The 15,426-nt window shown below is 36.7% G+C and overlaps 1 protein-coding gene across 2 annotated transcripts in view; it reads right to left on the bottom strand.

Moving 5' to 3' along the window:
- Nucleotides 1-387: 387 nt before the first annotated feature.
- Nucleotides 388-15,426, bottom strand: part of nadka (NAD kinase a) — a 48,700-nt gene continuing 33,661 nt past the window's right edge. Inside the window, exons 9-13 of one of the 2 annotated variants that reach the window (XM_077235491.1) lie at nt 9,552-9,651; nt 7,416-7,487; nt 4,574-4,731; nt 3,871-3,953; nt 388-2,105 (exon numbers count right to left, since the gene is read on the bottom strand). In XM_077235491.1, the coding sequence (XP_077091606.1) occupies nt 1,958-2,105; nt 3,871-3,953; nt 4,574-4,731; nt 7,416-7,487; nt 9,552-9,651 (561 nt within the window). In that variant the 3' untranslated portion in view covers nt 388-1,957. The remainder of the gene's footprint in view (nt 2,106-3,870; nt 3,954-4,573; nt 4,732-7,415; nt 7,488-9,551; nt 9,652-15,426) is intronic. The other variant, XM_077235492.1, reaches the window with a different exon arrangement.

The following is a 15,426-nucleotide window of genomic DNA, read 5'->3' as shown; positions in this document are numbered from 1 at the left end:
AGCTAAGAACAAGAGGAACAGGTGAAAACACTCAGACAAGGAACAGGTGAACACACTCAGGTAAACGAGGACTCAAACAAGGGAGCAGAGAACACGAGAAACAGGTTACAACACTGAGACAAACGTGGACTCAACTAGACAAGAGGGCGTGGTACAGGGAAACAAGGAGGCAGGAACAGAGGAGCACATGACCAACACAAACAAAGACAGAGCCATATGTTCAAGCACAACATAGAGACATGAAACACAAAAGTCACACAACACAAAGCTGCCATGGCAGAACCCTGACAGTAAGTGCATGTGAAGTGTGCTATTTGGGACGAGGCCAAAGTAGGCAAACAAAGATAATGCATGACACAATTTTCTTTAATTGACCACTAAGAGAAAGCCAGTGATAAAGTGGAGTTTTATTGTCTTAGCTATGAATAGGTGAATTATGAAAAATAATTATTCATAAAATAGAATGAGTTTAATGGTGTCACAATAAAAGAGCAACAACAAAAAATATAAGTCTGTCTATTAACTACAATGCATTATTATTTCTCTAACTTTGTAAAAGAAGCAGTTATGTCCTAAGTTCATTAAAAATATATTATTGTCACGTACAAATTTGTTATGGCAAATACACATTTGGCAGCTATAAAACCAACCTTTGAAAACATAAAGAGACTAGAAGGAAAATAATTGTTTTTTGTTGTTTTTGCTATGAAAATGTTATTTTTAATAATAAAAAGTTCTGACAGTAAATAAAACCTGGCTTCTGACAGGATGTGGTATAACACAGAAGCAGAGGTAAGATATGATGTAAACAGAGTAAAAGGTCAATGATTAATTCGGAAGCTGTTACAAAATGTTTCATCTCATAAAAAGCTTACAATTCAATTTAATAGCCTATTGAAGAAAAATTGCAAACATCAACCTGAATGATTCTCAGGTCCCTTCATAAGTACTATGGTTATTGATTTGCTTCTGTCCATCTTTAAATACCTTCATAACAGAACTGGAAAAAACTGACTTTATGTAAAAAACACATCATTTTTTTGTAGTGTTTACTTTCCCTGTTGTAGTTTTTAAGAAACTCATTGTTGAATTCATAGTTAATCCGGCTGCTTATCGGCCTGTAAGACTACAACGGGACAAAATCCAGTGGAAAAAAGAAAAATAGCCAATGAATATTCAAGCTCAGATATGTAATATATCAATAACCAAGATGTATGATAAATTCTAAATATGTCATAAATACATTTCCCCCAAATTACAGACTTTGATGCAATGCTCTATAAGGCACAATATAATCTATTGAAATTCAGTTATTGCTTTAAAGGACCTTGTCAGCCAAAAACTGACAATACATGATACTTCAACCCAAAGTTATAATGGAATGAACAGATGTCAATTAGAAAGTAAATGTGCCAATAAAGTGTGGCCACGCATGATGGGGTCATATTTCACCCAAAAATTAAACAAGAAAACGAAATAAATGATGTCTTGATGATGATTTTTCAAATTTTGTGAAAATGATTTTTCACACTTTCCCCAACAATTCTCATTACCATAATGCAAAATAATTGAATTATCAAAAAAATGTAAAAAAAATAAAATTTAAAAATGAACCTCTGAAGTATTTATACATCATGGCTGTAGTAGTTGTACTGTCTTCCATTAATGCAAATTTAAATAAAACATTCATTGTTTTGCAGTAATTTTCTACTGTCATTCAATAATAATGGCTATTACAGTACTGACAATAATCAGAATAATCAGAATTACAGACTCAAAAAGTTTTGGGGCAAAATTGTCACAATGCAAAAAGTCTTAATGGTCCCAAAAATAGTGGTTTTTAAGCAAAATATAATTTGTAATAATGAGCCGAAATGGGAGCGGTTTGTTTTAATGAGATAGACTGTTAAAAGTCTGTTAAAAGTACGTGTGTTGAGTACTAATGTTGGGAATGTGTTCAGAACTCCTCCTCCTCAGAACTCAGATGACTCTGTTTCTTGCGGACGTTCCAGTGTAAGCATTGAGCCAGACTCTCGAACCAGTCGTTCACCGGATCACGGAAACAGATGGAAGGAACAGGGAAGCATGAAGACGTGATGGTGATACTAGATAGTAGAGGAAAATCATGCATCAGGTTTACAAGAAAGCACATGTCAGTCTGCTTTAACATGCATGCTTACATCATATCCTAACCAGACGTGATGCAAAAACATTGGCGTGACACATAAAAGGCATCTTTTCCATGCTAATCAGCATTGCTTGGTAGATTACACACAAATTGTAGTCGGTTACAGATTCCAAATTACATGACAGAAATTGTAGTTAGTATCGTAATCCATTTAAAGTCCCCCTTTAGTCAATTTTATTCCTTAAAACTCATCTTTGATCACCAAAATTATGTATTTAAATGGGTTTTTTTTGAACATTTTTTCTTCATGCCTTAAAATATCTTGAATGTAACTCGACTCCCTTGCCTCATTTAGTATACGCGGTTTCTATGAATATGGAAATGAGCCCCGCCTCCACCCACTCACTCACTCACTCACTCACTCAGCTCAGAGATCCACTCGTTGATTTCAAACCGTGTTTTTGAGACTGTCTTTGGTTCACTGCAGTTTTAAGGAGAAAATACTCAGCAATGCTGTCGACTTATGAATTTACACATGGTGTGTCTTAAAGCATATTAAAAACACCACATAGACACATAAACAACATTAAAAGCTGGATTTTCAGCTTAAGTCATTTTGCTTCTCAAGTAAATGTCTCTTGATTTAATTATTTGTCAACAACATGAAGTGCATTAAATATTACATTAGTTCAGACTGGGGTTTGTGATGGAAATGCAGGGCGTTCTTGAGTTTAATGAAAAATTATGAAGTAATAGAATCATAACAATTTAAAATAAAAAAGATTTAATAAAAAAGTTTTATTTGTATAAAACTCACATCATGTGACCATTAACTGATATCAGAGAACTGTGAAATTAATTTCATTATTTATTATTATTATTATTAACTTAATTTTATTATTGACCTTACTTATTAAAGTCCCCTTGTGGTGAAAATCCAGCTTTTAATGTTGTTTATATGTCTATGTGGTGTTTTTAATATGCTTTAAGACAAACCATGTGTAAATTCATAAGTCGACAGCATTGCTGAGTATTTTCTCCTTAAAACTGCAGTGAACCAAAGACAGTCTCAAAAACACGCTTTGAAATCGCTGGTGTTTCTGACGTCACAAACTACCTTGTAACCAATCAGATCAACGTGTGATCGTCAACGAGTGGATCTCTGAGCTGAGTGAGTGAGTGAGTGGAGGCGGGCTCATTTGCATATTCATAGAACCGCGTATACTATATGAGGCAAGGGTGTCGAGTTACATTCAAGATATATTAAGGCATGAAGCCTTTTTTCCAAGGAAAAACATTTATAAATGTAATTTTGGTGATCAAAGATGAGTTTTAAGGGATATAATGATTAACTACAGGGGGACTTGAACTCATAATCTCAGGGTGTACTTGAAGTGAATATATAAGGTCAAAGAGGTTCAGCTGAAAAAAAGTTGGTGAATTGCATACAGTGCATGTAAATATGAAATTACGTGAATTTGTAAATTTTAATGTGTTTGATGGACAAAAGCCTTCCAGAGAAAATAAAACATGGTTAAATAACTCACTGAGTGATAATTTAAATAATAATTATTGTGTTCGTCGGGAAGCGGATTAAATATGCAGTGTTGCAATGTTGCGAAACGCTTCTTAAAGTGAACTGATTTGTGTAGATCCTATTGTTCTGTAGACAATCTTTTGTGAGATGTGCCTGTTGACACCCCGTGTTGAAAGCATGAAATGTCGATGCTGAAGTGACGTACCTGTCCCCATATGCAATCTCCTGGCGTTTCCTTCCATCGAGAGACACCCAGGCCGTGTTTCTGGCATCACGGGTCAGCATAATCTGAAATCACATCAGGGTTCAGTGAAAGTCCTCAAAGCCCACGAGCAGAGGCTGTACGCCTTTACAATTACTTCAAATAAGCATAACAATGGGGCAATAATTGGTTCAAATAAAGAAATGAAAGCAAGTAGACATATGGTTTTATTGAACAATGCTTAAAATAAGTGAAAAAAATTAATCACAGATTTTTTCCGTGATTTAAATCACTTTGTAAAAATATATTATATAATGTAATAATTTCATAGTTAATCTCCAAATTAATATAGAGACATCATAAAGAAAGTATATTTAAAATGCTTGTTTAATGGCATCTTTTTATGAATGAAGGCCAGTATCACTGAGCTACACGATGTCTTGATGAAAATGATTTCCCCCCCAATTTTAAACAATAATGATAGCCATTCAACATTACATTCTCATTGAAGACGATCGATTTTTTTTAAATTTACATTTACTAGGCTTCAAAAAATATAACAACTTTTTTTAAGTGAACTTAAAACAATCCTCACATAAACCCATAATAAATGTCATATTTATGTGCCCTTCCAATCCTCACATAAACCCATAGTAATGTCATATTTCAGTGGTTTCCCGCCTCACAGGCAGTAAAGCTCGATCACCTTGAGCTGCACGCCGGCGGGCACTACGATGGGTCTGAAGGACAGCGAGTGAGGGCAGATGGGTGTGATCATGATGGCAGGGACGTTTGGGTGGATCATTGAAGCTCCTGCTGCGACTGCGTATGCGGTGCTCCCAGTGGGAGTCGACACGATCACACCTGAGACAGGGCAGAGAGAGGGCATGATGCTTTTATTTTCTTTAAAGACTGTGATGTTCAGAGATTATCCTTTCTAAACATTTAGACAAAACGCTTTCCTTGCATGTCCTCATTAGCATTTTGTCTTTTTCAGTAAAAATATCGAAACAGATGATGATGGTTTGGTATCTACCTTTTGTTTTCAAGTCCCCAAGCGCATTTACGTGCACGTTCTTAACCTGATTATGCTTAGGTGTGGTCATGTAAACGAGTCATAAACGGCTTAAAGTCTCCCTGTAGTCAATAATCTTATCCCTTAAAACTCTAGCCTGGTAATACCAAACTCTGCTACTTCGCTTTGCTTCAGAGACAGAGTCTGGAATGGCATCATTGAAAAGTGTTTTCTTTATCGCGGGGGGGCGCTTGACTGAAGTATAAAATCATTGGTTACCCGTAAGCCAATCACATTACGTTTGGTTATGATGTGTGTTATTCGCCAGCTCGGCCACATCGAACTTCCACTGTAAACACAAGTATGATGCGAAAACGAAACCATCGAGCGAAATACCGGAGTGCACATGGCTGACCGAGTTTTGCTGCTTCCTTAACCTGATCCTCCATGAGTGCAACCAAGGGGGGCACAATCACAACTATCGCCTTGCCAGCCTTTGGCCTCCCCAGTTTCTCGCTGACGATCAGTAATATTTGATAAATTAAAGTTTTACCAAAACCTGTCGGGAGTAGGGCCACGACATCATCTCCATTCAAAATGTTTACCTAACACTCTTCTCGTTCGGACTTCAGTTTGGAAATGCCAGGAATATTCTCCACAACAGAGCGAACTGCGTCCTGTGTCTCCATATCCGCGGCCGTTTTCGATTTCCCCAATCTTACACTCGGCGCTTAGCGTCTACGTCACGGCTCTCAGCCCGCCCTCTGCTCGTTGATTGGCCGGCTGTTTTCAGGCCGGAGGAAAACTGAGAGACATGTCGATGTTTCAGACCAAGTACAGAAGCGAAATGAAATTGAGCGGAAATACGAAGTCTGACGTAGTCAGGCTATTAAAACTCTGGTTTATAATGTAAATATTTCATCAACAATTGCTTGCAAAATAATCGACAGAGATTTAGATTTTGCATATGTCATTACCTGTGATAAAATCAAGTAACTTATTAAATAAATGAGTAGCTAAATAAACAAGCACGCTAAATCAATGAATCAATCAATGAAGCCATTCAACATTACAGTGCAATTGAAAGCTATTGATTTTTTAACATTTATTGGGCTTCAAAAATATATATTTTTTTAAAGTAAACTTAAAACAATCCTGAGATGAACCCATAATAAATGTCATATTTATGTGCCCTTCATGTCTAACAGGTAGGACATAGAGAAATTGAATAAGGTTATCAAACATTCTGCACTGCATACATAATAAATTAAATATAGATTAATCCTTATTAAAGCTACAAAAGTTATTAAGTCAAGAGCAGTGAGTAATTTTCTTTGTTCTTTGATTAACTTTACAGACAGACAGAATTAGTGGCTAATGTCACTTTAAGATCTGCTGATCTCACACGCGCCTCATTCTCTCACAACTCTTACGTTCATTTAAGACTTTATTTAACTCATTTAAGGCCGCTCTTATGAGGATACTCAACAAAACTGACAGTTTAGCGTAATTGTGTTATTGTTCGTTCAAATGTGACGGAGAACTCGATTCTGACCAAGACAGAAGTGACTTAAACTGCAGTTCATCGACTGGCCACTAGAGACCGAGTCAATCCCATAAACCCTCATGTTAAAATGCCCGACTTTACAGCAGAAAAAAATGTTTACAGTCTGGTGCAAAAAGTGGTTTTGGTCTGTATAGCTAATTTTGCCGTTTATGACAACTGTGAGGGGGGTGAATTTTATAACTCATCCGTTTAAATTATATTAAGCCTTAAAGTTCTGCATAATTATGGGCGTGGCCACTTGAGCGACAGGATGTCACTACTAGTGTTTGTCTGCTGTCTGGTAGCGTCACGTCACCTCAGCTAATCCGCCTCGCTGCACATTTTCGTATATCCGGGAGTGACGCTGCCAAGATGGCGACGACCGGCTCCGCCCACTTTGGGCTTCAAAAATGCTCTTCAGAAACATACGGGTGACGTCATGTACACTACGTCCATATTTTTTTACAGTCTATGATACTGGCGCGCGGCTTTCAGTGGGTCATATGCGTGTCATATAAAGAGGACATTCACAGGCAGCGCAACCTCTTTTGATTTGTTGCGCTTGAATACTTTAAAAGCATTTGCATGAATAGGAGAGTGGTCATATAATTTTATGCTAGCCAAAGGATGACAGAAAAAACGGATGCTGCATTAAATATTTTCAACGTGTTAAACCGGAAAAAATTAATCGCATGCGTTAACGCGAGTCAACATTGACAGCCCTACTTAAAATACATAATGCAATATACAATGTAAATGTAATCAACTTATGTATATAAAGCATTATAACAAATGCCTGCAGAGGGCGCCAGCGGAACGATTGTTGTTACGACTGATGGGAAGTTCGGATCATTTTACAGACTCGGATCTTTGAATCTCGTTCACCAAAATGAATGAATCTTTTTTCAAAGTCATTTTGTTAATTTCAGCACATTAATCACATTTCGAATAAGAAAACACTATAATATAGCCAAGGTGTTAATTCACCTGCACCTCCCGGTCCGAGTCGTTCGCCCTTTTGTTTTGTCCCGTCACATCCCCAGTCTGAAGCTATACAGTCTGCACCGGAAACAGAAATGATTAGTTCACCTCTCGAGTCTTCAGCTCCGAGTCGTTCGTTCTTTTGTCATGTGACCTCTTCCCGCTCAGTATCTTGCAACAAATACAACACTTTCTCCATCATACGGATAAAGTTTTAAGCATTAACCATCTCTTTATTACCATATTCAATGTTATGGAAAAGAACCATTACCATCAAGACAGAAATTCACAAATTTATAAATAAGAAATAAAAAAGCTACAGAAACGCATCACATAACTGTATTAATAAGTTAAGAAATAACTAAGAGCTTGTTTGTATGGAAGGTTGGGAGTTATAGTATCCAACACAACAATAGAACGAACGACTCAAAGACTCGAGAAGTGAACTAATCATTTCTGTTTCCGGTGCAGAACCTATAGGATGTTGCGCATCCGCGGTAAACACAAAATGAACGAGTCAACTCCGTGTTCTCGAGTCATATTAAAGATTCATTCAAAATCTTTAATATTTGGCCACTTCTGATACTTATGAAAGAAATACAACATGTGGACATCAAAACATGCAAAGTCAGAGCAAAGGTTTAAACTTTTATTTTGAAATTCGTTCGAAGTTCGAGATGAACAACAATTTAGAAACATACTGATGTATTCTCCTGTGTTGGCGTAGGTTTATAAATGATTCACCTTACAAATCTGATGAAATGGCGCATGTTGAGTTCCCAGATGAACATTATAAGCAACCCAAACTCACAGCATATGCAGAGATGGAGTTTGAAAACCGAACGGCTGAGGCGCATTTATTTAATTAATTATCATATACAGTAGTGATAATTTCTACTGGACGAAACAAAACATCTGTCAAAATAAAACCTGCCGTGTTAATGCAGACCTGCAGCATCATGGACGATATCAAGAAAACAAATCTGTTTTGGCTGCATACTTTTAGCTGCTTTAAAGATATGTTTTTAAAGTGCTTTTTTTTCATGTGTCCTTTTTACATATTACTAACGCGCTTTTTAAATAACAAAAAAAATACTCCGCCATGACTTCAGGGCAGGTTTCAGTTGGTCATTGGCTCAGTCTATTTCAGTTACTAAAAATAGCAAACACACACCTCGTTTTCAGACCAGCCGCCCATGGGTGCACAAATACATTTGCTATTTAAACAACGTTGTGCGGGACGTAAAAATGATAACTGTGTTGGGCTGAAACTAGCAAGAAAAACACGTGCGTCTTGCCTGGCGCTGGATTACTCCAGTGTGTGATAGGGCCCTTTGTTTTCCACCAGAGGACAGAAATCCTCCCTCTAAACTAAAGCATGGCATATTTTCCACATCTGCATGAATAAAAAAAAGGGAGAACATTTCTAGATCTGATTTAAAGTTAAATACTGCTTAAAAATAATCATTTTTAAAATAATAGGCTTCATGTGTTCATATTTTTTTTAGCTTAACGTTAATTACCTGACATTTTTCAAATATCTGAAAAGGTGGCATAGTGATGATGTGAGTAATAGTCTTTTTGACGCACATGAATTGAAGTCTGTGAAGTTTAACAGTGACTCGCTTTTTGTAAGGAAGAGACTTTATGCAAAAAGAATCTCTGACATTTACAGAAAACGTATTACTGTGTATCAAGCGCTGAGGAAAAGCTGAGATTCAGATATGCTAATGGATGTTTGGTTTCCACGTGTTCGACCAATCACAACAGACTGAGCCATCTGACCAATCAGAGCAGAGCAACTCTCAGAGAGGCGGAGTTTAGAGAGACTGAATCCTTGATCGAACCGTTTCAGACACTGTGAGAAAAGAGCTGATGCTGCAATGAATATTATCATGAGTGGTTTTTTTTTTTACCTTGGATGGATGTAAATCTATTGTAGGAGACTCCAAAACAAAACTAGGGACCTTAAAATACCATAATAGGGGAACTTTAAAAGTAAATTAATCCATTAAGGATGTAGGTATTTTTTTCAGAGGAAACACAGAAAGATAAAAAAAAAACCTGATTGTTTTTTCCAGATATAATAGATAGACTGTAACGACATGAGTAATTCACTGGATTACACTGGTGCACACTAACCGTCTCCCTGAACGGTGGTGATCAGGTGACCATCCAGAAACAAGTCCAAATTAGAGAGGTAGGACGATGGACCTCTGTCTACAACAACTTCATTCAGCACCTGATGGAGGAAGACAGATTTATTATTCACAGAAAACACACAAGAGCTTTACACATGAAAATATCTGAATGATATGAATAACTGCCCAAAAAGTAAACATTCTGATGTAAAGAATATAATTGTTCAAGTTGATTATATTAACATGATATCAGATTAAGGACCTATTATGCAAAAATCACTTTTACATGGTGTTTGAACATAAATGTGTCAGCTGTGTGTACACAACCAACCTATAATGGTAAAAATCCACCCACTCCTTTTATTATATTCTCCAACAATCATAAAACAGTGACTCAAAATGAGTCGTTCGCGTTTTCTATACATCGTAGTGACACAATGTAACAGAGCCCGCCCACGATCCTGTATCAATGAACACAGAACACGTTTTTCCATCTCACTTGTCCATTGCTTTTCTATGTAAACGTGCTTTAAAGGCTCCGCCCTCTTCCGGAAAGGGGGTGGGAGAAGCACCACACACACACACACACACACACACACACACACACACACACACACACACACACACACACACACACACACACACACACACACACACACACACACACACACACACACACACACACACACACACACACACACACACACACACAAAAACAAAACTTTTTCAAACAAAAAGTAGCATTTTTGGACATGGTATAATAGATGATCTTTGGAGCTAAAACTACACTTACACATTCTGGGGAAGCCTGAGACTTATATTCCATCTTGGCCATAATAGGTCCCCTTTAAAATCAATTAGTCATTTGGCTGCCTGAAAGACAAGTAACTACTGAGAAAGCCTTTTATTATTAAGTGTCATATACACCAGGCATTTCTTAGTGACATGGACATGGACATATACTGTAGCTGTTAATCTTAGGCCTTCTGACAGAGATATTCAACAAGTAAATATGCTAAATAACCTTTCAGTGCACGATACTATCAGTCCACACACACACACATCATTTCTGCATAAGAAAAGGAGAACTGCACAGAGCATACTACTGCATTGAATTTGTAACAAAAGTACTGCTTTTATTTGAATAAATGGTTTGACAGCATGCAGTGCTTTACTGTGCAATGTAAGCGTGCAAAATGTCTTGTTTGCAGTGCAGGCAGCGTGGCTGATTATTAAAGAAAGCAATCTTAATGTTTGTAATGTTACAAGACACCATCGAGGAGCACCACACCATGTTGTGTTACATGTAGGACAATAACAGCTTTTTGCACATATCATTTCTTCTTAGTTTTTTGTTATCAGTTATGTGCATTAGGGTATAATGTTAGATCTTATGTTCTTAAATTAATGTTTATTGCACTATTTTAGTGAAATGTTGCTGTTTTGTATTTGTGTGCATGCAAAGGGGTCATGACATGAGAAATCTTGTATATCTTTTGATAAATAAGAGGTCTTTGTACCATTAAAACATCCTGCAAGTTTCATAGCTTAAAAATCCCTCCTCATTATAAACAAAGCTTTTAAAGCTCCAAAAACGGCTCATTTTTATATTGCGGGATTTGTGATGTCACACGGGCAAACACATTTACATATGACTGCCTCGAGAGCAAGACATCGACAAATCCTTTTACATCATCGCGCCATAGAAGCCATTATAATGACTGACGCTGTCTACACCGATACAGTATACAGATGTGTGCTCAGATTATAATCACTGATGCTGTCTACACTGATACAGTATACAGATGTGTGCTCAGATTATAATCACTGATGCTGTCTACACTGATACAGTATACAGATGTGTGCTCAGATTATAATCACTGATGCTGTCTACACTGATACAGTATACAGATGTGTGTTCAGATTATAATGACTGATGCTGTCTACACCGATACAGTATACAGATGTGTGCTCAGATTATAATCACTGATGCTGTCTACACTGATACAGTATACAGATGTGTGTTTAGATTATAATCACTGATGCTGTCTACACTGATACAGTATACAGATGTGTGTTTAGATTATAATCACTGACGCTGTCTACACTGATACAGTATACAGATGTGTGTTTAGATTATAATCACTGATGCTGTCTACACCGATACAGTATACAGATGTGTGTTTAGATTATAATGACTGACGCTGTCTACACTGATACAGTATACAGATGTGTGCTCAGATTATAATCACTGATGCTGTCTACACTGATACAGTATACAGATGTGTGCTCAGATTATAATCACTGATGCTGTCTACACCGATACAGTATACAGATGTGTGCTCAGATTATAATCACTGATGCTGTCTACACCGATACAGTATACAGATGTGTGCTCAGATTATAATCACTGATGCTGTCTACACTGATACAGTATACAGATGTGTGTTCAGATTATAATGACTGACGCTGTCTACACTGATACAGTATACAGATGTGTGTTTAGATTATAATCACTGATGCTGTCTACACCGATACAGTATACAGATGTGTGTTTAGATTATAATCACTGATGCTGTCTACACTGATACAGTATACAGATGTGTGTTTAGATTATAATCACTGATGCTGTCTACACTGATACAGTATACAGATGTGTGTTTAGATTATAATCACTGATGCTGTCTACACTGATACAGTATACAGATGTGTGTTTAGATTATAATCACTGATGCTGTCTACACCGATACAGTATACAGATGTGTGTTTAGATTATAATGACTGATGCTGTCTACACTGATACAGTATACAGATGTGTGTTTAGATTATAATGACTGACGCTGTCTACACTGATACAGTATACAGATGTGTGTTTAGATTATAATCACTGATGCTGTCTACACTGATACAGTATACAGATGTGTGTTTAGCTTATAATGACTGATGCTGTCTACACCGATACAGTATACAGATGTGTGTTTAGATTATAATGACTGACGCTGTCTACACTGATACAGTATACAGATGTGTGTTTAGATTATAATCACTGATGCTGTCTACACCGATACAGTATACAGATGTGTGTTTAGATTATAATCACTGACGCTGTCTACACCGATACAGTATACAGATGTGTGTTTAGATTATAATGACTGACGCTGTCTACACTGATACAGTATACAGATGTGTGTTTAGATTATAATGACTGATGCTGTCTACACCGATACAGTATACAGATGTGTGTTTAGATTATAATCACTGATGCTGTCTACACCGATACAGTATACAGATGTGTGTTTAGATTATAATCACTGATGCTGTCTACACCGATACAGTATACAGATGTTTGTTTAGATTATAATCACTGACGCTGTCTACACTGATACAGTATACAGATGTGTGTTTAGATTATAATGACTGACGCTGTCTACACTGATACAGTATACAGATGTGTGTTTAGATTATAATCACTGATGCTGTCTACACTGATACAGTATACAGATGTGTGTTTAGATTATAATCACTGACGCTGTCTACACTGATACAGTATACAGATGTGTGTTTAGATTATAATCACTGATGCTGTCTACACCGATACAGTATACAGATGTGTGTTTAGATTATAATCACTGACGCTGTCTACACCGATACAGTATACAGATGTGTGTTTAGATTATAATGACTGACGCTGTCTACACTGATACAGTATACAGATGTGTGTTTAGATTATAATGACTGACGCTGTCTACACTGATACAGTATACAGATGTGTGTTTAGATTATAATGACTGACACTGATACACTAATACAGTATACAGATGTGTGCTCAGATTATAATGACTGATGCTGTCTACACCGATACAGTATACAGATGTGTGTTTAGATTATAATCACTGATGGTGTCTACACTGATACAGTATACAGATGTGTGCTCAGATTAAAATGACTGATGCTGTCTACACCGATACAGTATACAGATGTGTGTTTAGATTATAATCACTGATGCTGTCTACACCGATACAGTATACAGATGTGTGTTTAGATTATAATCACTGACGCTGTCTACACTGATACAGTATACAGATGTGTGTTCAGATTATAATCACTGATGCTGTCTACACTGATACAGTATACAGATGTGTGTTTAGATTATAATCACTGACGCTGTCTACACTGATACAGTATACAGATGTGTGCTCAGATTATAATGACTGACGCTGTCTACACTGATACAGTATACAGATGTGTGTTCAGATTATAATGATTGATGCTGATACACTGATACAGTATACAGATGTGTGTTTAGATTATAATCACTGACGCTGTCTACACTGATACAGTATACAGATGTGTGTTTAGATTATAATGACTGACGCTGTCTACACTGATACAGTATACAGATGTGTGTTTAGATTATAATGACTGACGCTGTCTACACTGATACAGTATACAGATGTGTGTTTAGATTATAATGACTGACGCTGTCTACACTGATACAGTATACAGATGTGTGTTTAGATTATAATCACTGACGCTGTCTACACTGATACAGTATACAGATGTGTGTTTAGATTATAATCACTGACGCTGTCTACACTGATACAGTATACAGATGTGTGTTTAGATTATAATCACTGACGCTGTCTACACTGATACAGTATACAGATGTGTGTTTAGATTATAATCACTGACGCTGTCTACACTGATACAGTATACAGATGTGTGTTTAGATTATAATGACTGACGCTGTCTACACTGATACAGTATACAGATGTGTGTTTAGATTATAATGACTGACGCTGTCTACACTGATACAGTATACAGATGTGTGTTTAGATTATAATCACTGACGCTGTCTACACTGATACAGTATACAGATGTGTGTTTAGATTATAATCACTGACGCTGTCTACACTGATACAGTATACAGATGTGTGTTTAGATTATAATGACTGACGCTGTCTACACTGATACAGTATACAGATGTGTGTTTAGATTATAATCACTGACGCTGTCTACACTGATACAGTATACAGATGTGTGTTTAGATTATAATCACTGACGCTGTCTACACTGATACAGTATACAGATGTGTGTTTAGATTATAATCACTGACGCTGTCTACACTGATACAGTATACAGATGTGTGTTTAGATTATAATGACTGACGCTGTCTACACTGATACAGTATACAGATGTGTGTTTAGATTATAATGACTGACGCTGTCTACACTGATACAGTATACAGATGTGTGTTTAGATTATAATCACTGACGCTGTCTACACTGATACAGTATACAGATGTGTGTTTAGATTATAATCACTGACGCTGTCTACACTGATACAGTATACAGATGTGTGTTTAGATTATAATGACTGACGCTGTCTACACTGATACAGTATACAGATGTGTGTTTAGATTATAATCACTGACGCTGTCTACACTGATACAGTATACAGATGTGTGTTTAGATTATAATGACTGACGCTGTCTACACTGATACAGTATACAGATGTGTGTTCAGATTATAATGACTGACGCTGTCTACACTGATACAGTATACAGATGTGTGTTCAGATTATAATGACTGATGCTGTCTACACCGATACAGTATACAGATGTGTGTTTAGATTATAATGACTGATGCTGTCTACACTGATACAGTATACAGATGTGTGTTTAGATTATAATGACTGATGCTGTCTACACCGATACAGTATACAGATGTGTGTTTAGATTATAATCACTGACGCTGTCTACACTGATACAGTATACAGATGTGTGTTTAGATTATAATCACTGACGCTGTCTACACTGATACAGTATACAGATGTGTGTTCAGATTATAATCACTGACGCTGTCTACACTGATACA

The sequence above is a fragment of the Siphateles boraxobius genome, unplaced genomic scaffold (genome assembly GCF_051911475.1).
Source record: "Siphateles boraxobius isolate OS27281-9 unplaced genomic scaffold, OSU_SipBor_1 195, whole genome shotgun sequence".
Classification (NCBI taxonomy): Eukaryota; Metazoa; Chordata; class Actinopteri; order Cypriniformes; family Leuciscidae; genus Siphateles; species Siphateles boraxobius.
Note: the sequence above shows the minus strand (reverse complement) of the source record. Positions and strands in the feature narration are given on the sequence as shown.